At 37.2% G+C, this 22,943-nt stretch overlaps 1 protein-coding gene across 11 annotated transcripts in view; it reads right to left on the bottom strand.

Moving 5' to 3' along the window:
- The window catches only part of SENP6 (SUMO specific peptidase 6), a 113,484-nt gene that overhangs the window by 84,260 nt on the left and 6,281 nt on the right, over positions 1-22,943 (bottom strand). For 3 of the 11 annotated variants that reach the window (XM_063724870.1, XM_063724871.1, XM_063724872.1), the window contains exons 2-4: positions 9,966-10,059; positions 9,620-9,664; positions 7,630-7,690 (exon numbers count right to left, since the gene is read on the bottom strand). In XM_063724870.1, coding sequence (XP_063580940.1) covers positions 7,630-7,690; positions 9,620-9,664; positions 9,966-10,059 — 200 coding nt within the window. Of the gene's footprint in view, positions 1-7,629; positions 7,691-8,730; positions 8,841-9,619; positions 9,665-9,965; positions 10,060-22,943 lie in introns of those variants that run through there. The other 8 variants (XM_002817073.5, XM_024248378.3, XM_002817074.5 and 5 more) reach the window with 4 other exon arrangements.

Raw genomic sequence — 22,943 nt, 5'->3', positions numbered from 1 at the left:
AAATAGAATTCATCTGATTCTTTCTTCCAAGCATTTAAAAACGTAAAAACCACTGTAGCTAACAGACAATAGACTTCAGGGTAGAGCCTTAATGTGACAACTCCTGTTTATAACATTAATCATTAAGTAACTAATAAGCATAGCAAGTTACTAGAATTTAAGTTCCACAAGAACAAAAAAGTCTGTTTTGCTCCAACACTTACACTGTGCTCAATATGTATTTGCTGCATCAATGAATAGTTCATTGAGAATACTAAATATGTGAAAATTATCAATGTTATCTTCCACTCAAAATTATCACATCATGTAATTTAAGTAAAGTACTGATATTCAGGAAGTTTAGCACTGAAGAATATCAGATAATAAGAGAACCTAATAGAAACCATTAAGTTAGAGACATATGTATGCTAAAAGCACTTAAATTCTGAAAAACAAAGAATTGAAACAGTAAAAAATTAGACACACTATCGAAAATACAACTTTCAAAGAGAGCCAACAGCAGTTCTATAAATGATAAATGTCATTGAAATTTTTAAAAAGTAAAAAAAAAAAAAAAAATCCAACGTATGGATTAAAAATAGCAGCTTAGATAGAGCTAAAGATAAAAGTAAATTGGAAGATAGAGCTAAATAAATTACTCAGAATATGGTACAAAGATATGCTTCTTCATTCCATTAGCCATTTTTTTTTCCTTTTTTGCTTTTAAACATAAAATATAGGTTACGGGATTTTCTTTTTTAAATGATGGTTTTATGTCTATTAGGAGGTCTAGAAATAATAATGTAGAAAGGTAAAATCCACAGAGATAATGACTAAAATGTTTTCTTAACTAACAAAATATATAAATCCCTTAAAAGAAGCACAGCGAAACTGCAGAAGCCCAAAGACAAAGAGAAGATTCTGTGAAAGAGAAGGGGAAAGATATGAAGACACTGTGAACTAAAATAAAGGATTTCTCCTAATTCCACACTCATTTTCAAATGGAGAAACCAGTCTATAATAGTTTAAACCAATGATCCATATGGACCTGAGAAAAGAAAAATATCTAAGAGCAGTCTGAGCTCTGTGAGATATGCAAAATTTATCAGGCTCAGAGAGACATAAGTAAGGGACTTCAGTCATAGCCCCTGATCATTGCCCAAAGGCAATCATTTAAAGGTGTTTTGTGCTTTTTCTTGCCTGTAGTTTCCTGACTAGCAGATAAATTACCTAAAATGTTGGCCGAGCAGCTCACGCCTGTAATCCCAGCACTTTGGGAGGTCGAGGCTGATGGATCATCTCAGGTCAGGAATTTGAGACCAGCCTGACCAACATGGTGAAACCCCGTCTCTACTAAAAATACAAAAATTTGCCAGGTGTGGTGATGCATGCCTGTAATCTCAGCTACTCAGGAGGCTGAGGCAGGAGAATGGCTTGAACCCAAGAGGCGGAAGTTGCAGTGAGCTGAGATCATGCCACTGCACTCCAGCCTGGGTGGCAAGAGTGAGACTCCATCTCAAAAAAAAAAAGTTATCACAAGTTGCACATTGTGGCCCTCATTCATTATCTTCATGTGCCAGGAATTTGTGATACAAAGAACAAAGTATGGCCAATTAGTATCTATTGTTAGCTATTTTAATGTAAATTCTTGGTAAACAACTTAGGAATAGTCTCTTCTTTTTTCCTTAAAAAACTCACTCATAACTGCTGCTAATCAAAGCATACATGTGGGACAACCTAAATCTATGCTCCCAGGTTGCAGTCCTCAAATGTGGCTCACATAAACTCACTATATTAATTTTTACTCTATTAACTTATTAACTATATTAATTTTGCTTCAGTTTCTTCCTTTAGTTTGACAGACCTCTACATTACCTGTAAGCTATTCAAAATCTAAGTAGATATATGTATATATCCCTGGGACACACAAAGATCTTCTGAAGGATTATCAAGCATGGTAGCTTTAGTCATGGTTATCAACTTTTAAATCCTCAATCTGGCTGGGCATGGTGGCTCACACCTGTAATCCCAGCACTTTGGGAGGCCAAGGTGGGTGGATCACCTGAGGTCTGGAGTTCGACACCAGCCTGGCCAACATGGTGAAACCTTGTCTCTATTAAAAATACAAAAACTAGCCAGACATGGTGGCACACGCCTGTAGTCCCAGCTACTCAGGAGGCTGAGGCAGGAGAATTGCTTGAACCTGGGAAGGCGAAGGTTGCAGTAAGCCAAGATCGCGCCACTGCACTCCTGCCTAGGGGCCAGGAGACTATCTCGAAAAAAAAAAAAAAAAAAAAAAGGCTGTATTGGCAAAAGCATATAGAAATTAACAAGATTTCAGTTTTTCCAATGATTTCTGAGAGTATTTGGTTAAAACAAAACAAAACAAAGAAACCTAAAAGTAACAAGTATACTACCTATTCAAATCTTGGTAAAGCTTTTTTAGTATATTTCTCCAAAATCTGGAAGGCCAGTACCTAATGACTGGATTACAAATTATTTTTAATTTTTAAATGTTTGATTACTATGTAATTTTTGGCATTTAACTCAAAAGGAAAGAACTGTGGCCAGGCACAATGGCTCATGCCTGTAATTCCAGCACTTTGGGAGGCCAAGGTAGGTGGATCACTTGAGGTCAGGAGTTCAAGACCAGCCTGGTGACCAACATGGCAAAACCACTAAAACTACTAAAAATACAAAAATTAGTCAGACGTGGTGGCAGGCACCTGTAGTCCCAGCTACTTGGGAAGCTGAGGTGAGAGGATCGCTTGAGCCTAGGAGGAAGAGGCTGCAGTGAGCCGAGATTGCCCCACTGCACTCCAGCCTGGGAGACAGAGTGAGATTCTGTCTCAAATAAAAAAAGAATTGTATGATAATACTATAGCAAAACTATTTCCATATTTATCTATTTAGAATGTAACCAGGATTTCTCAGCACTTGTATCTAACAAAAAAGTTTAAAAAGAAATTTCCCCCCATAAATAGGTACAATTGTTATGTGTCAATTTTTAAGAAAGAGTAAAATTGTTCTGAAAGTTTCATTCAGGTAATACAGATTCATGAATAGATGAACTAAATGAATAAAAAGGGAAACCATCAGCCTCACCCATTTTAAAAGATAAATTTCCAATATTATTTTGCATAATAAATTTAATAATTATAAATATCTGTAATAATACTTTTTAGATCAAGTGTTCATTAATAATTATAACTCAGTTTTTAAAAAAACAAACTTTAGTAGCAGGAGTTTTACTTAATGTTAAGCTTCAGTGAAGTTTATCTTCAGTGAAGAATATCTCTATTAAATAAAGTGTGACAGGATAATATAAAGATTTTCAATTACATAAAAGTATATCATATTAAGATTCTATGGGAAAACTGAACAGAAGAAATATGGATTTAAGAGGGAAAAGGCACAATATAAAATTTCTAATTGTTAAGAGATGGTCCACGTATACTTAAAATAGATGATACTATCATATCAGAATGATGTTTAGAGTTCACTAAATAAATCAATGTGTCCTGTAGGTTTTACTTTAAAACATAAATATTTACATTTAAAAAATATGTAATAGAGCATACACTTTTACAAAAAATCATAAGAAATCTGAAAGCAGGCCAGGCGCAGTGGCTCACGCCTGTAATCCCAGCACTTTGCGAGGCCGAGGCGGGCAGATCACGAGGTCAGAGTTCGAGACCAGCCTCACATGGTGAAACCCCGTCTCTACTAAAAATATAAAAAATTAGCCGGGCGTGGTGGCGCACGCCTGTAATCCCAGTCACTCAGGAGACTGAGGCAGGAGAATCCCTTGAACCCAGGAGGTGGAGGTTGCAGTGAGCTGAGATCACACCACTGCTCTCTGGCCTGGGTGACAGAGCAAGACTCTGTCTCAAAAAAAAAAAAAAAAAAAAAAAAAAACAATCTGAAAGCTACGTATGTGTACATGAAGACCAATGCCCTATATAAGTTAGTGATAGAAAATATCTTTTATTTTTTATTTTTATTTCTGGTAGAGTCTCATTTTGTTGCCCAGGCTGATCTCAAACTTCTGGCTTCGAACGATTCTCCCGCTTCATCCTACCAAGGTGCTGGGATTACAGGTAATAGACACCATGCCTGCTCACATCTTATTTTCATCTACCAAGTTCACTCCTTTTTTTCTACTTTTTTCTTGTCTATCTAAAGAACACCTAAAAAGCAGCACTTCAGGAAATCCAGATGTTAAAATAAAAGCTAGGAAAACCTGCAGTGGGAAAAACCTTAGAGTTTTTCAGCATGAATAACTTTATAAAGAAAAACTTAATGGTATTAAGAGAAAAACATCAAATTCAATAATTTCCTCAGGACAGGCACAGTGGCTCACGCCTGTAATCCCAGCACTTTGGGAGGCCAAGGTGGGCAGATCATTTGAGGTCAGGGGTTCAAGACCAGCCTGACCAACATGGTGAAACCCCACCTCTACTAAAATACAAAAATTAGCTGGTTTGGTGGTGTCCGTGTGTAATCCCAGCTACTCAGGAGGTTGAGGCAGGAGAATCACTTGAATCTGGGAGGCAGAAGTTGCAGTGAGCCAATATCGCACCATGCACTCCAACCTGGGCAACAGAGTGAGACTCAGTCTCAACAGATAAAGAAATAAAATAAATTTCCTCAAATTATGACAAAATAGAGCTGTTGCAGAGGGAAAAAAAACCCCAGAAAGACAGGGAAAAAAAGTAAATGTTAAAAGTTCTTTAAATTCTTACACTGTAAATACAGGAAATATGTGAAGGTGCTATGTTCAGATCAGCAAAAATTCAAGTATGACTACACATTTTGCAAGATTACAAGGAAATAGGGTCATACACTGATAGTGGGAATGGCTAATGTTAACACCTTTAGATAGGGAATTTGGCAGTATCTAGCAAAACTACATGTGAATGTCACCTCTGAAATAGCAACTTCAATTCTAGGAATCTATCCCACAAATATACTACACAGATATGAAAAAAATATATATGCACAAGGTTTTAGTGGAGTCTTATATGTAATAGCAAAAGACTGGGGGAAAAAATCTCTATTCATCAGTAGGGACAAACTGAATATCTACAGTATATCCATCCAATGAAGTACTATATAACAATAAAAAGGATGATAAAGATTTGTAAATACTTTGCTGTAGAGTGATCTACATAACATACTGTCAAGTAAAAAAATCAAGGTGTCAACAGTGTGGATAGTTTTTCCAAGAATAGTGGTATATGCTTACATATATATATATATAAAAAAAGCTAAGCCACATAATTTTTAAAACAAGTCACTTATAGGGAAAAAAGAATAAAGGGAATCAAGACAAAATTAGATTTCTCTGAAAATTACTTCTTTTGAGATGTGATGCTGAAACCATCCAAAAAATTTACATAATAAAAATTAAAATGAAAATAAAATGCAATTCCTCACTATAAAAAACAAAACAAAACAAAAAAACAAAACAAACAAACAAAAAAACCTAACTCTCTATTCAGCTGGTAGAATACCAAACAGAAATAAACAATTTCAAATTACTTAAAAATATACTAATTTAAATACACATCCCTAGTGGGACTATACATATACCTGCTAGTGTCATCAAAAACAAGGAAACAAAATAATTTGAAAATCATTTTATTAGTAATTACGTTGGTATTACTATTGTGAAACTATTTTATATATCTAATAAGACAAAGCAAATAAAAGTGGGTTTTTTTGTTTTGTTTTTTGTTTTCTGTTTGGAGACTGTCTCGCTCTGTCACCCAGGCTGGAGTGCAGTGGCACAATCTCAGCTCACTGCAACCTCTGCCTCCTGAGCTCAAGCAATTCTCCTTCCTCAGCCTCCCATGTAGCTGGGACTACAGGAGCCCACTACCATGCCTGGCTAATTTTTCTATTTTTAGTGGAGACGAGGTTTCAACATGTTGGCCAGGCTGGTCTCGAACTACTGACCTCAAGTGATCTGCCTGCTTTGGCCTCCCAAAGTGTTGGGATTAATGGCATGAGCCACTGTGCCCAGTCCCAAATAAGTTATTAAATTAACATCATTGAGAAAAAGACAGTAGACTCAAAAGCCTTTAAAAGGAAAATGATACATCTGATGATATAAGGAAATATATTTTCCCCATGGCAACAGCCACCATAAGCAAAGACAAAAGACTAGTGAAGAAACTGAGTTAAAATTTTAGTAATGGCCAGGCGTGGTGACTCACGTCTGTAATCCCAACACTTTCGGAGGCAGAGATGGGAGAATCACTTGAGGCCAGGAGTTCATGACCAGTCTAGCCAAAATGGTGAAACCCGGTCTCTAATAAAATACAAAAATTAGCCAGGCATGGTGGTGTATGCCTGTAATCCCAACTACTTGTGTGGCTGAGGCATAAGAATTGTTTGAACCCGGGAGACAGAGGTGGCAGTAAGCTGAGATTGCGCCACTGCACTCTATTCTAGGCAACAGAGCCAGACTCCGTCTCAAAAAAAAAAAAAGGACACACACACACGTATATATATTAGCAGCTAGTATCACAGCAAAGGGCCAATTTCTCCAAAATACCTTATTTCATCAAACCTATAACATTATTATAAAATACACCATTATTGTATGTACTACAGTGCAAAATTTTTTATTTTTTAGAGATGGAGTCTCACTATGTTGCCCAGGTAGTCTCAAACTCCTGGCCTAAAGCAATTCTCCCATCTTGATTTCCCAAAGTGCTAGGATTATAGGCGTGAGCCACTACACCTGGCCAAATACATTTTTTAAAAATAATTAAAGCATATCACGCTATCTCAATAAGATGCATCTAGATTTCAAAGATGTCAAAATGTGAAAAAAAGTGTGTCTCAGACTAAATATAAAAATAATTCCTATGAATAATATTCTAAAGGCCAGATAGAAAAATGGGCAAAGGATATTAACTGACAATTATTTTAAAAAAGAATGAGACTATACATATGAAATGATGTTCAACCTCACAAAAAATAAAATGGAAATTAAAACTACACTGAGATACTAGTTTTCATTGGCAAAGATCAAAGGTTGATGACATTATGACAGATGTGTGGGGAAACAGATACGTTCAGATATCGATGGAACAAGTGTAAATCTGGTATGCCAAAATTAGAAATGGACCTGTCCTGATAAAGCAGTGCAACTTCTAGGAATTCCTTCTACAGATATGCTTGTATGTATGCAAAATAACCCATATAGAAAGCTAATTTACAGATTATTTTAGAAAAAAATTAAAAAGTTGACAACACTGTAAATATCCATCAATAGGTGGAATTGGTTAACGGTATATAATACAATGGAATACTATGCACTCACTGAAAAGAATGAGATGCTTTTTATGAACTCTTACAGATGGTCTCCAAGATAATATATTAAGTTAAAGGAAGATCAGAAAAACCATGCACAGTATATTACCAATTGTGTAACATGGGAGGTGGAAATATTTCTCTTCTTTATAATGCATGGAACATTCCCAAAGTGATAAATAACAAATTGGGAACACCATTTGCCTCTGGAGTGGAGAAAGTGGGTAACTGGGGTTTATAATTTAAAGATATGAAATCTTCTTTTGAGGTAACAATTTTTTTGTATATAACGTAAAAGAAAAAAATAATTTAAGCAACACTTGCCTTTTTTCCTTTTGAGGTTTCAGAATCCTCATCTTCATCCACACTGAGCAGATTTGTCCCACTACACAGAAAATAAGGGGAAAAAACCTTAAGTAGCAATCACAATCCTTATATTAAATTCTGAGGTTTTATCCTCTATGCTCACCTAATTCAGGGAATCAGCAAACTTTTTCTGTAAAGGGCTAGACCATAGGCTTTGCAGGCCATATGGTCTCTGTAGCAGCTACTCATATGCTGTATGAAAACAGCCATAAACAATATATGTGGCTATGTTCCAATAAAAATTATTAACTGAATTAGGTGGCACGCAAGATTAGCCCACGGATCATAGTTTGCTGAACCCTACAATAAATGAACACATAATTCTGTTTATTTAGTTATGGATTTTATATATTCTCATTCATTTTTCCTTTTTGTCTTAGATTGAAAATTAAGGGTAGAAAGATAGACAAACAAAGAAATAAACTGAAAGGAAAGAAAGCCTTAGCTAATGAAAAGGAAGTAATTCCAGTGGTAGTACCATGGTAAAATAGTTATACTTCTACCACTCTTGGAAATATCAACCCTTCATTGAGAAATCACTGGCCTGAAATTCTAAAAGATTAAACTAATGTATCTATTAACAGGTTCATGTTAATAGATACATGTTCAAAAAGCTGATGTGCCTGAGACTCATGATGAACCAAAAAGTACAATTCAGAAATGAAATGTACAGGACAGCTAGCACTGTAAAGACAGTTTTTAAAAAATGTACAACTACAGTAAATCTGCCACCAAAGAAAGTCAAATACAACCTTTTCGAAGACAACTCAGCTATTTAAAGTCCTAGATATTTACACAAAAATGTAAAATGTTTTATTACTGTTTATATACATCCCAACTTTTTTTAATGATTAAAAAGTCTCTCGTAAACCTTTCACAAACATGTTTAAAAAGTGGTATATTTTCTATGCAGCTTAATTTCAGATTTAATTCTAATTTTTCAAAACTATATGCATACTGAATATAATAATTGTTTTATATTTTAAAGTAATCAGAAAAAGTATAAAAGAAATGAAAGAAAGAAAACCATAAAATACTGACTTTAAATGAGAGACTTACCAGTTCAAAGCTCTCCTTCAAATAAAACTTCAAATCAACATCTCATCGGTGAAGGCACATAAAGTGGTAATGATGAAAACGGAGCTGTTGCCCAGACAGAAGTGAAGCACCTACAATATTTAGCCAATATATTCTGAATGACTTCTTGTATAAAAATTTCTTTAACATATTTATAGTTTTGGTAGAACTTTGTGTGTATATTTGTGTATCTCTGAATTTGTTGTTTATTTTGGCCAGCAGAAAACCAGATCAATAAATCAAAAAACTAAAAACAATGTTTTTTTGTTTGTTTTTGTTTTGTTGAGACGGAGTCTTACTCTGTCGCCCAGGCTGGAGTGCAATGGCATGATCTGGGTTCACTGCAACCTCTACCTCCCGGGTTCAAGTGATTCTCCTGCCTCAGCCTCCTGAGTAGCTGGGATTACAGGTGTGCGCCACCACATCCAGCTAATCTTTTGTATTTTTAGTAGAGATGAGGTCTCACCATGTTGGCCAGGCTGATCTTGAACTTCTGACCTCAAATGAACCACCTGCCTCGGCCTTCCAAAGTGTTGGGATTACAGGCATGAGCCACTGTGCCCGGCCAGAAAACTAAATGTTGAATTTTAAAAACAAATCTCATGACAAACAAAAAGTTATATTAAAACTATCATTTAAAATTTTTACACAACAGTCATTCCAAGTAGATTAACAAAGTGTAATGAACACTTTGCTTAACTTCTGTCTGGGTAAACACCTGTGTTTATCATTTATAATGGTTCTGCTTTCTCTGGTGAGAATCTGACCTAAGATGGATGTGGTAGGGGTGGTGGTCACAACTGGGGAAGAAAGATACTGTAGTATTTAAACTTTCATACAAAATGCAAGGGTCTTTTCTGGGTTCACTTACTCATGATAAATGGTGGATTTCCAAATTGCTGCCTGAACAGAATGCCTTTTTAAAAAACAAAAAACAATTTCCTTATTTTGAGGCCTTCCATTGTACAGTCAATTTTTAATTGTAAGGTTACATGTACTACAAGCATATATTTATACATTTCAAAAGATGGAGAAAATAACAGTAAAATTATTTACCAATAAAGAATTGCTTTTTCTTTCCTTAAAGCGACTGTGAAAGAGTTAAATGTTTTCTTAAGAATACCATACTCCTAAAAATATTTCCATAGAATAGAAATTGTTTTTCTAATGAGAAGTTTTATTCTTATAAAATATCTGAGGGAAAAAAAAATCCTTACTCTTTATCTGTATCTCCTTCACTTTCTTCTTCATGATCAAAGCTCCAATTATTTTTAAAACCTCCATCTCTCTTAGACTCTGATCTAGCCAAAGCTGAAATAAAAACAAACTGCAGTAAGTATTCATTAATAGAGCTATTCAATATAAAACAAATATGTACATTTCCCAAGCTCTTTGATTATTCTAGATTTTGTTTTAATTTGCTTGCCTTTGTCTATTTTTTGTAAACATCTGATTTCCTCCAAAAGAAAAAGAAGACATTAAAATCTGTTTTTACTAATTCATAACCATCCATACATGTGCTTGCTACACAAAGAAGCTCAGATTAGAAAGCTATAATAAAAATGGAGGGCACATGAATATGTATGAATATATATAAAATCAGCCCTAAATCTCATCTTTGATCACTGATTCTAGAAATAAATACCTATAAATAGTTTGCTTGCCTTCTTCATGAGAACTATATCCAGACTGCTAGACTCTCCCTTAAACTCAATGATACCTGCCTTTTAACAGAAGAAAAACAAACAAGGTTTTCTGTTTTGGCAATGTGGTTAAAACTTGACAACCTGAAAAACTCTAGATCAGAACACTAAATGTGCTCATTATGAATTTTAAAAAATTTTATAACTGCATGGCTGAAACCCCTTGAAGCCATTAACAACTAGAAAGTGGGAACCCAGAGAGCTAAATGAAATTCCAAAGATGGCATTTCTCTCCTGGTACCGTATGACCAAAAACCCGATGTCCTAGAACCCAGGCTTTATTAGGTTAACCTCAAGGCCCCAGCAAAATGAGATGTCAGACTGAAAACCAGAGAAGCTGAAGGGCAACACTCTGACTTGGTGAACTAGGGAAAAACAAAACAGAACAAAAAACTCACTGAAAAGGCAGTGGGGATAATTCTGATGTCTTACGCTTGGCTCTGGCTTTTTGAGTTGTACTAAAGACAAATAAAGTACATCCACCCCATGGTCAGTGCTATGGTCTGAATGTTCCCAAATTTACATGGTGAAATCCTAACCCCGAGATACAGATGGTATTAAGAGGTGGGGCCTGTGGGAGCTGATTAGATCACGAGGGCACAGCTCTCACGAATGGGATTGGTGCCCTTATCAAAGAGGCCAATGGAGCTTGTTTGCTCCTTCCATTCCGTGAGGAGACAGCCAGAAGGCACCATTTGTGAAAAAGTGGGACCTTACCAGATACTGAATCTGGACATCTTAATCTAACTTCCCAGCTTCCAGAATTCTGAGAAATGTGAGGTTTAAAGGCTACTCCAGTCTATGGACTTCAATACAGCAGCCCGAATGAACTAAGACAGTTAGGAAATCCCTAATCATAAGAGATCACAATTAACTAGGGTTTGTAGCCAGAATTTTCACAACTTACAGGGCCATGAAAAACCCATAATTAAAATATCCTCCCATGAAAAGATGCTCAGCATCACTAACCATTAAAAAACACAAATCAAAACCATAATGAGATACTACTTCTCATCCATTAGGAAAGCTTTTTTCCCTTTTTTTTTTTTTTTTTTTTGAGGCAAGGTAGCCCAAGCTGGAGTGCAGTGGTGCCATCATGGCTCACTGCAGCCTTGACCTCTCGGGCCCAAATGACCTTCCCGCCTCAGCCTATGGAGTAGCTGGGATCACAGACACATGCCACCACGCTCAAGTAATTTTTAAATTTTTTTGTAGAGGTGAGGTCTTGCCATTTTGCCCAGGCTGGTCTCAAACTCCTGGCCTCAATCCATCCTCCCTGCCTCAGCCACTCAAAGTGCTGGTAATACAGGTGTGAGCCACCCTGCCTGGCTGCTATTATTTACTTTTAAAAATGGAAAGTAACAAGTATTGGCTAGGATGTGGGAGAAACTGGAACTCTCGTGCATTGCTAGTAGGAATGCAAAACAGTTCAGGCACTATAGAAAAGAATTTGGCAGTTCCTCAAAAAGTTAAACATAGAATTACCATATGAGCTAGCAATTTCACTTCTAGGGAGACATCTAAAATAACAAAAGCATGTATTCAAACAGACACTTGTATGCCAATGTTCATAGTAGCATTATTCACAGTAAGCTAAATGGTGGAAACAACCCAAATTTCTATCAACGGATTAATAAATAAAATACAGTACGTGTGTACATATGTACACACACACACACACACACACACACACACACACAACGGAATGTTATTCAGCCTTAAAGGGATACAAATTGGATACAGGATACAAGACAGATGAACCTTGAAAACAGTTACTAAGTGAAATAAGCCAGATGCAAAAGGACAAACATTGTATGATTCCACATACATGAAGTACCCAGAATAGGTAAATTCATAGAGACAGAAAGTAGAATCAAGGTTACCAGAGGCTAAAGGAAGTAGAGAAATGGAGAATTACTGTTTAACAGGTACACGGTTCTTGTTTATGATGATTTAAAAGATCCAAAAATAAATATTGGTGGCAGCTGCACATTATAAATGTACTTAATACCAATGAACTGTATAAATAAACACTTAAAAATGGTTAAACAGTAACTTATATGTTATGTATAGTATACCACAATAAAAAACTGCTTTTAAAAGGAAAAAAAAAAAAAAAAAAAAACCAGCCTGAAAGTGACTAACACAAGCAAACATAAATCCTCTCTAAAAAATATAAAACTTCAATGCAAGCCTGAAAAAAAAAGTTTCAGAAATATCATAAACAGGAGGAAATAAGTCTTAATGAGCAAACCATCAGTATACGTGAAACTTCCTAACATGTATACTGGGATTGAAAACATAAGTAAATAAATAGTAGATGATGGAAACAAGGTTTCTCCCTGTCAAATAAAGAAGTTACAAATAAGAGAGGAAAGACAGAATGAACCCTATGGTGCTAGGTTAGAGTCAGACATACCAGCGTGAACTCACATTTATTTAATACATACACAGATGTACAGGTATGTTGTAACATGGGTTAGTATAGAGAGCTAGGGCTGCTTTCTTAGAGGGTCTAGAAGCAGTGACACCCCAGTAGCAACAAACACACCTACAACTAGATCTTGGTTTCTAAATACCATTCTCTCTAATAAAAGGAGCCAGGGCTCCTAGAAGAAATGACTGATTCTAGGCCAGAGGCAGAAAAAACACCAACATGAGCCTGGTATAACTTACAGGGTCAGAATGCAAGAAAATCATTATTTTTTTTTAAAGACGGGGGCATGTCAAAAGGTTACAGAGCCAACTTGAAAGAATTCCCAACAGCCAAAGTTGCAACAATTTTAGCAAAAATAAATAACATTGGCATTGGGTTATAACTCCTAAATAAAATAAACATTCCCGAATCCATACTGATAAAAACAGATGATTGAATAAATAAATAAATGGAAAGAAGGGACACATGTTCCTTACAGAAGAATTCCAAATAATATAAGCATATACTCCCTTCTCCAAAGATAAAAATGAATTTTCCTTCCCTTGAGTATGGGCTCAACTTGGTAACTTACGTCAAAAACACAGACATAAAAGGGAGGAAAACCAAACTGACAATGGAGAAACCTGACAAACACGACCTCAGCCAAGTGATCATAGTTAACATTCATAGTGATATGTCTTATTCATGGCATGTACCCTTTAATACGGTATGATGAAAATAGCACTTCAGCACTGTGATCCTTTCCCTAAAACTCATAATCCCAGTTTAATCATAAGAAAACATCGGACAAACCCAACCTGAGGGACACTGTATAAAATACCTGTATACACTATTTTGTACAACTGTCAAGGTTATGAAAAACAAGGAAAGATTAAGAAACTGTGAAAGAACACAGTATACTAAGGAGACAAGACAATCAAATCCAAAGTCCTGGATTGGACTCTCGAATATGAAAAGGGTGTTAATGGAATTACTGGTGAAATCCAAAATAAAGTTTGTAGTTCAGGTAATAGTAATAATACTATCACACAAATGTTAAATTTCATAGTTGTGACAAACATACACTGGCTATATTTGGTGGCAACATTAGTGGAGGCTGAGTAAAAGTTATATAGAAGTTCTCTAAACCGGCCGGGCGCAGTGGCTCCTGCCTGTAATTCCAGCACTTTGGGAGGTGGAGGCGGAGACAGGCGGATCACCTGAGGTCGGGAATTTGAGACCAGCCTGACCAACGTGGAGAAACCCTGTCTCTACTAAAAATACAAAATTAGCCGGTGTGGTGGTGCATGCCTGTAACCCCACCTACTCAGGAGGCTGAAGCAGGAGAATCACTTGAACCCAGGAGACGGAGGTTGCAGTGAGCCAAGATCACGGCATTGCACTCCAGCCTGGGCAACAACAGCGAAACTCCGTCTCAAAAAAAAAAAGAAAGAAAGAAATTCTCCAAATCATCACTGAAACTTCTATATAAATTTAAATGTATTCCAAAAGAAAAAGTTTTAAAACACCAAAGGCTAGGTGCAGTGGCTCATGCTTGTAATCTCAGCATCCTGCGAAGCTGAAGTGGGCAGATCATTTTAGCCCAGGAGTTTGAGACCAGCCTGGGCAACATGACAAAATCCTGTCTCTACAAAAAATACAAAAAAATTAGCCTGGCATGGTGGTGCGTGTCTGTAGCACCAGCTACTCAGGAGACTGGGATAGAAGGATTGGACGGAGGATCAATTGAGCCTGGGAGGTTGAGGCTGCAGTGAGCCATGATCACGCCACTGCAATCCAGCCTGGGTGACACAGCGAGACAGTCTCAAAAACACATAAATAAAAATTAAAAAACACAATGTAAAATGAACCTATGTTTCAAAAGTCAAAAGAGACGTCGTAATATTTATGCACTAAAGGAACTGGGGTTCTTTACACACAATTCCTTTTTTTTTTTTTTGAGATGGAGTCTTGCTCTGTCGCCCAGGCTGGAGTGCAGTGGCGCAATCTCAGCTCACTGCAACCGCCGCCTCCCGGGTTCAAGTGATTCTCCTGCCTCAGCCTCCTGAGTAGCTGGGATTACAGGCGCATGCTACCACGCCTGGCTAATTCTGTATTTTTAGTAGAGACAGGGTTTCACCATGTTGGTCGGGCTGGTCTCAAACTCCTGACCTTGTGATCCACCCGCCTCGGCCTCCCGAAGCACTGGGATTACAGGCATGTGCCACCACACCTGGCTGTTTACACGTAATTCTAACAAATTCAATCATACCCTAATTGATATTAGATTAGAACCTCCATGGAAGTAATAATTTCCAGTGAGAGAGAAAAAAAATTATAAAAAGAAAAGAGATTTTTAAAAGTTTGGGGGCAACCTGGAGTGGGGACAAAAACTTAAAATCTTCAAAAGTCCTTGAGAGTATCACTACATTTCAATAACTTGTTATGGTTGACATTTGTAATTATGAAAGTAGAAAATTATGGCCACTGTATTCTACTTAGAAAATTAAGGAGATGGAAAGAAAAAGGTTAAGGACAGATCCCAGTTAAATATCACAAATTAAACACATAAAGTTTTCTCCATATCCTCCACTAAAATGACAATAATGGAAAGAGGAAGAAAAGTAGCAACACATAAGAACAGAAAGAACCAGAGAGGAGATAATAGTAGAAAAGAGATTAACAAAAGTGAAAAAAGATAAACATTTGGTGGATGAATAGGAACTAATATGGTTGACCAAAGAAAGCAAAAACCTAAATGTCTATGAGGGCACAAGTTACCAAATGAACACAAGAAGCAAAAGAAGATTTTTAATACTGCTATATCAATAAAATAAATTGAATTCATTATGACAAATCTTCCCAAAAAAGCAAAACTCCGGCTCAGAAGACTTTGCAACTAATTTCTTTCAAACTTTTAAAAAATAGCACCAATCTTATCTGAACTTTTGCAGAAAATAAAAAAGGAACACTTTGCAGCTCATTTTATGAAGTCAGAATACTTGATCCCAAACTTGACAATGACATTCAAGGAAGGAAAACTACTGAGGAATCTCACAAAAAGACAGATATAAAACCTAAACAAAATATTAGCAAATCAAACTCAGTGATATATAAATAACACATTACAATTAAGCAGGGTTTATTCTAAAAAGTAAAAGTAAACATTTGAAAATCATGAATGTAATTTACAATATCCACTCACAACAAACAAAAATTCTTAGCAGGCAGGGCACGGTGGCTCATGCCTGTAATCCCAGCACTTTGGGAGGCCGAGGTGGGTAGATCACTTGAGGTCAGGAGTTTGAGACCAGCCTGGCCAATGTTGCAAAACCCTGTCTCTACTAAAAATACAAAAATTAGCCAGGCGTGGTGGAGCGCACCTGTAATCCCAGCTACTCGGGAGGCTGACGCAGGAGAATCGCTTGAACCCAGAAGGCAGAGGTTGAGTGAGCTGAGATCACGCCACTGCACTTCAGCCTGCACGACACAGCAAGACTCTGTCTCAAACAAAACAAAACAAAACAAAACAAACCTCTTAGCAGGATAGGCGAGATAATCCCAGCGCTTTGGGAGGCCAAGGTGGGTGAATCACTTGAGGTCAGGCATTCAAGACCAGCTTGGCCAACATGGTGAAACCCTGTTTCTACTAAAAATACAAAAATGAGCTGGGTGTGGTGGTGCATGCTTGTAATCCCAGCTAATTGGGAGGCTGAGGCAGGAGAATTGCTTGAACCCAGGAGGTGGAAATTGCAGTGAGCCGAGATCAGGCCACCACTGCACTCCAGCCTGGGTAACAAAGTGTGTGAGACTCTGTCTCAAAATAACAACAAAAAAACTTGCAAACCAGGAATAGGAAGGCACTCCCTTAATCTGAAATAGGAATAACTCCCCAAACCTTCAGCAAACATCTAACTTCTCCCCAGCAATAAGCTATCAGCAAGTCTATTCAAGTACGTAGTGAAGGTCCTATTGTTGGTGCAGTAAAGGGAGAAAAATCACTTGGGAACCATTATATTAATTGGGGGATTGAGGCATGAATCATCAATGGATGCTGAACCAGTGGATGAAATCTGACGAGAAACAAGTTATTTACAAGGTTTCAAAGTATCTCTCCACACAATATTTATTAATTTCAAAGAGAAAGATAGTGGCTGGGTGCAGTGGCTCACACCTGTAATCCTAGCACTTTGGGAGGCCAAGGCAGGCGGATCACAAGGTCAGGAGTTTGAGACCAGCCTGGCCAATACGGTAATTCCCCATCGCTACTAAAGATACAAAAAAATTAGCCTGGCGTGGTGGTGCACACCTGTAATCAATCCCAGCTACTCAGGAGGTTGAGGCAGGAGAATGGCTTGAACGTGGGAGGCAGAGGTTGCAGTGAGCTGAGAATGCGCCACTGCACTCCAGCCTGAGATGGACAGAGCCACACTCCTCAAAAAAAAAAAAAAAAAAAAAGATAGTAACTTTCTGCGGGAAAATCTGGTGAACACCACCTTAACTAAGTGATCAAAGTTAATTTGCCCAACAACAAGGCAAATTGACATCATGGTCCCCTCAATATGACACACAGAGAAGAACAAAAAAATCATTTTTATGGCATTCCTTATATTTTTAAAAAATGCATAACATGACTTGAATCATAAGGAAACATCAGATAAACGCAAATCGGGATTAAACTACAAAATAACCATCCTGTTTTCTTAAAAAATGTCAAGGTCAAGTAAGACAAAGTCTGAAAAGCTATTTCCAGATTAAAGAAGACAAATGGGACATGACAATCAATGCAATACATCATTCTGTATCAGATCCTGAAACAGAATTTTTTCTCTTTTGCTATTAAGGAACATTTTAAGGTCAACTAATGAAAGTGGAAAAATGTTTGTAGATCATAGTATTGTATCAATGTTAATTTTCTGAGTTTTATAACTACACTGCAGTAATTTAAGAGAATGTATATTTCCTAAACAAATAAGGGTAAGTTACACAATAAAGTAATTACGATTAAATGAGCAGCATGTCTGAAATTTACTTTCAAAGAGTTGAAGAAAAAAAAAAAGCTAGTGCTTTCATTTTCATTACCATTTAGTGCTCCATAGTATAAATATAATCGCTTATTTATACATCCCCCTATTTGTGGAAATTTAGGTTATATTCACCTTTTTACTATAACATACATTGCTAATATGAACATTTTAGTATGTCTCATATTGCTATTAAGAACTTTTTTTTTTTAAGTTTGTTTCCTTGTGCATGTGTGTTTTTCTAGGGCAGAGGTCACCAGCCCTTTTCTGTAAAGGGCCAGACAGTAAATATCTTACACTGTGTAGTCCATACAGTCTCTGTCAGTTACTCAACGTTGCCATTTCAATGAGAAGGCAGGGATAATGCAAATAGGTATTGCTGTGTTGCAATAAAACTTTATTTAAGGGCAGTGACATTTGAATTTCATGTAATTTTCGTGTGTCATGAAACATTCTTCTTTTGACTTTTTCCCTCCAGTCATTAAAAATATAAAAGCCATTCTGAGCTCATGAGCCTCTTAAAAACAGGCAGCTGGACAAATTTGGCTGGGTCATAGTTTTCTTTTCTTTTTTTTTTTTTTAAAGACAGAATCTCGCTCTGTCATGCAGGCTGGAGTGCAGTGGCACAATCTCGGCTCACTGCAACCTCTGCCTCCTGGGTTCAAGCAATTCTCGTGCCTCAGCCTCCCAAGTAGCTGGGATTACAGGCATATGCCATGATGCCCGGCTGATTTTCGTATTTTTAGTAGTGATGGGGTCTCACCATGTTGGCCAGGCTGGTTTTGAACTCCTGGCCTCAAGTGATCTGCCTGCTTTGGCCTCCCAAAGTGCTAGGATTACAGACGTGAGCCACTGCGCCCAGTCTGGGGCACAGTTTTCTGACACCTGACCTAGGGTATCCTTTAGCAATGCAATGATTTGGTCCTCGGGCATGTGTATTTTCAAGTTCAATAGGTATTGCCAAACTGATCTCCAAAGTGGTTTCAGTACTGTTTTTAAGTTTTCCTGTTTCCTGTTTCTATGCATCATCTCCCACTGTAGTGATGTTTTAATTTCTACTAGTCTCATGGGGTTATCAGACAGCTCACACCTATAATCCTAGTGTTTTGGGTGGCTAAGGCAAGAGGATTGCTAGAGGCCAGAAGTCGAGAGCAGCCTGAGCAGCATAATGACACTCTGTCTCCACAAAAATAAAAAAATCAGCTGGTTGTGGTGGCACATGCCTGTAGTGCCAGCTACTGAGGAGGCTGAGGCAGGAGGATCCCTTGAGCCCACAAGTTTGAGACTGCAATGAGCCATAAGTGCACCACAACAGTTATGAATATGAGAAAAACTTATAAGAAAAATGTAACTTAGAAATATAAATGCAGCAAAAGAAAATATAGAGAGAATTAAATGTGAATGTTAGAAAAGCAATTTTATGTGGCTTTGTAGGGCTACAGCCCAAGTCTTTCTCAAGAACTATCAAGATTTTCCAAAGCCTTGAGTCACCATGTTACAAGTTTGAGTATCCTGCTGCAGAGGCCATCTGAAGAGGTCTTTAGACTGCAGACATGGAACTTCCCGACCAAACCACACAAGCCACCACCAAATCAACCCTGCAGATGCTACATGAAGAAGAAAAATTACCTAGCTAAGCCTTTCTCAAGTCCCTGACCTTCAAAACCTGTATCTTTTGGTATAGAAGACAAACCAATAGATCACTACTACCTCAAGATAAAGTCTTTAAATACTATATTTCTAGATGTAATATTAAATTAGACCCCTCTGTAACCTACCAAAACCAAAATGTTCTTTTCCTTAGGACCCTAGCTTCACTAGTCTATCTACTTCTATGTACCTTTCAGCAAGATGATAGCATAGTCAGTTCAGTTCGTTAGTCAGGCAGCAGTTTACTGCTACAGGTGTTGCTGGAAACTCCTTAACTTTCTATGGAATGAAAAAGTCTAGCAATGATACCTATTCCAAAGTAGTGCAGTTGGTGCTACCTTTACACAGAATACACAATCTCTTAAAAATATACTTATCTCAAGCTGAAGCACACAAACTTCTAAAGCCAGAAATTAAACTGAGAAATGACTGCATGAGATAAGTAGTTCCAAATGTTCCTTATGCTTTAAAGTGAGAGGATCATCAAAGTGTCAGGGAATTCACTTTTCTGTGAGACAGACCAATGAAACTTGAGAAACACTTTAACTTTGAAAGTGCAAACATGTAATTCAAGAAGATGGACAGTTTCATAAAAAGCTTAAATTAACAGAGACTCAAGAAATAAGTGAAGACTGTAAATGGTGAAAGCAAAAGAGACTGAGGAGCTGATACCCAAACTTGTGAAGGAGAAGCTGATAAACAGCCTCAGACTTAACTGCTATTATGATTTACTAAATCATTCTTTTATATCTCCTGTGGTTAAAAAATGAAAACCAACCTGGGCTGAAAACAGAAGACTGAATGCCAAAATGTTTGGAATCCCACTTCATTCAAATAGTGACCGCTGGGGTTATGAAGAAAGAGAAGTTATTGGTTTCCACAGAAGCAGAGTCAGCAGGGGTCATGGTAGTTAAGAAGTAGTACCTTCATCTTGTCTCCAGAATTTAGTGCTTCATTCATAAGCAGGAGGTTATGAGGGTAGAAAGTTTTAGATTTTTGAATATATGAAACAACAAGGTTACTAAACAGTTTAAATTCTCCAAGCCTAGGAGAATTTCTAGTTCCTCGTCGTCCACTCTATTAAAAATGAAAAGTGAATTTACCATCTATTGGATGCCAGCACTGTTTGTTATTTTTTTTCTCCCGTTCTGTTTCAAAAACTGTAATGCAGTGAATTTGGGAGGGGAAAAAAATGCATCTTCAAGAAGTATAAAATGTATTTGATATAGCAAGTCCTCCCTCACCCCACCCCCAAACAAACAAAAACAACCTCCAAAGGCAAGATCAGAACATAGCTGTTGTCATACTACTCCAAGCTGATTTCAGATGGCTTCAAGGTAGCTGTTGTTAAACTAGGACAAGGCAGAGTGTCCAAACATCCCAGTTGCCTGGGACTATCCCAATTTTAGCACTGAAAGCCCCATATACTCTGAAGATAATAGTTCCTAATTTTTGCCAATGGATGCAGAAGATTCTGGGAAGTACAAAACTCTAAGGTAGACAAAAAAATTAGGGGCCAAAAGCAACCCTGTTTTTAGTGTCAAATGGATATGGCACAGATTATCTATCACTTTCTGTAATTGCAGCCATTGTTTTATTACCTGATGATGGCAACCATCATTTGCAGTTCACAATAATGGATTATCCATTGTTGCATCATTCTAAGTAATATGACTTAGGTATACAACTTAAGTGTGCTGTAACTGTGAGCATTAACAGTCTGTGACTTAGTGGATTAACTGGCACTTTGTATCAAGATACTGTTTTATTTTTAGTATCGTGAATAGTATGACCATTTCTAAGAGCTTAAGTAATGAAAATGAGTGTATGACCCAGGCATCACTAAATGAAAGAAAAAACAAAAGGAAGGAAAAGTTTCTAACATTCTTCCTTTTTTGTCCATACTTATGCTTGCCTAGTTTCAGAAATTACTGAATCCATTCCCAATCAACTAAAAGTTAAACTAAGGCCAGGTGCGGTGGCTCACACTTCTAATCCCAGCACTCTGGGAGGCTGAAGTAGGTGGATCACTTGAGGTCAGGAGTTTGAGACCAGCCTGGACAACATGGGGAAACCCCATCTCTACTAAAAATACAAAAATTAGTCAGGCATGGTGGTGCGCGCCTGTAATCCTAGCTACTAGGGAGGCTGAGGAAGTAGAATTGCTTGAACTTGGAAGGCGGAGGTTGCAGTGAGCCAGTGAGCTGAGATGGCACCACTATACTCCAGCCTGGGCAACAGAGCCGAGACTCCATCTCAAAAAACAAAAACAAAAACAAAAACAAAACATTAAACTAATGACTGTTTCTATGCTATTTGTATCTTTGAAATAAATTACTAATTAAGTTCCCCATTTTGTTTTGTCTTTCTTTAGCTTCCCAAACTGTCCAAAAGTTGGATTTTGGGTTTCATAAGAATTGTCATTTAAAACACCATATGACTGTTGAAAAATACTATGACTGTTGAAAGAATGGGGAAAAAATACCAGGTAGGTATGGGAGAGAAAAGATGGCTTTATAGATTAAAGATAGCTGCAAATTATTTGTCATTCTTCCCACTGAAGGGTGGAATCTACTCCCTCTCCCCTTCAATCAGGGCTGACTCTGTATTCTTTTGGCCAATACAATGTGGAAGACGTTAACACTGTAAATTTCTGAAGTTGGACCTCAAGAGATTTGTGGCTTTCCGTTTTTGCCCTCTTAAAAGTGCTGCTTCATCAATAAATAATACTTCTCCATAATAACTTATTATTTTTCCTTCTCTTGTTCAGTCGCCCCTTCCTTTAGGGGGAGGTACAGGAAAAAGAGGTAAGAGTAAGAATAGGGAAGCAAAGTGATGAGGAAGAGGGGGAGAAAGAGAGAGGAAGGAAATGCTGAAGAAAGCTGAAGCTATTAAATCGGGTCCCAGGCTACAGTCTGACTTCCCCAATAACTTACGCTGTGCCAAACAACCCTTGTATACCTCAAGTTCCTCAAATATTCAACATACTTTTCTAATAGCAACAGGAATAATCAATTTATGAAAGTCTAGACGTACAAAGTATGTAATTTCATTCTCTTTCCTCTCTCATTACAACACTGGTCAAAATCAGCTAATATCTAGAAAAAGGGAGTCAGTGAAAGAAAAACAATGCAAACTAAAATTCAAATAGAAGAGAAGACAAGCAAGGAAAGGAAGCTCTTTTTCTTTTCTCTATCTGCTAATAAAATAAATAATATCAAGTAACACGGAGTGCTTATATGCCTGGAATTGCTTTAAGTAATATATATTACCTCAAACCTCATGGCAATCTTATAAGGTAACTACAATTATTATTTTTTAACGACAATTATTACCCTTGTTTTACAGATGAGAAAACACAGAGCGGTTAAGTAATCTATCCAAGATCACATAGCTAACAAG

The sequence above is a fragment of the Pongo abelii genome, chromosome 5, assembly GCF_028885655.2.
Source record: "Pongo abelii isolate AG06213 chromosome 5, NHGRI_mPonAbe1-v2.0_pri, whole genome shotgun sequence".
Lineage (NCBI taxonomy): Eukaryota > Metazoa > Chordata > Mammalia > Primates > Hominidae > Pongo > Pongo abelii.
The sequence above is the reverse complement of the archived record's forward strand: the minus strand, read 5'-3'. Positions and strand labels throughout refer to the sequence as shown.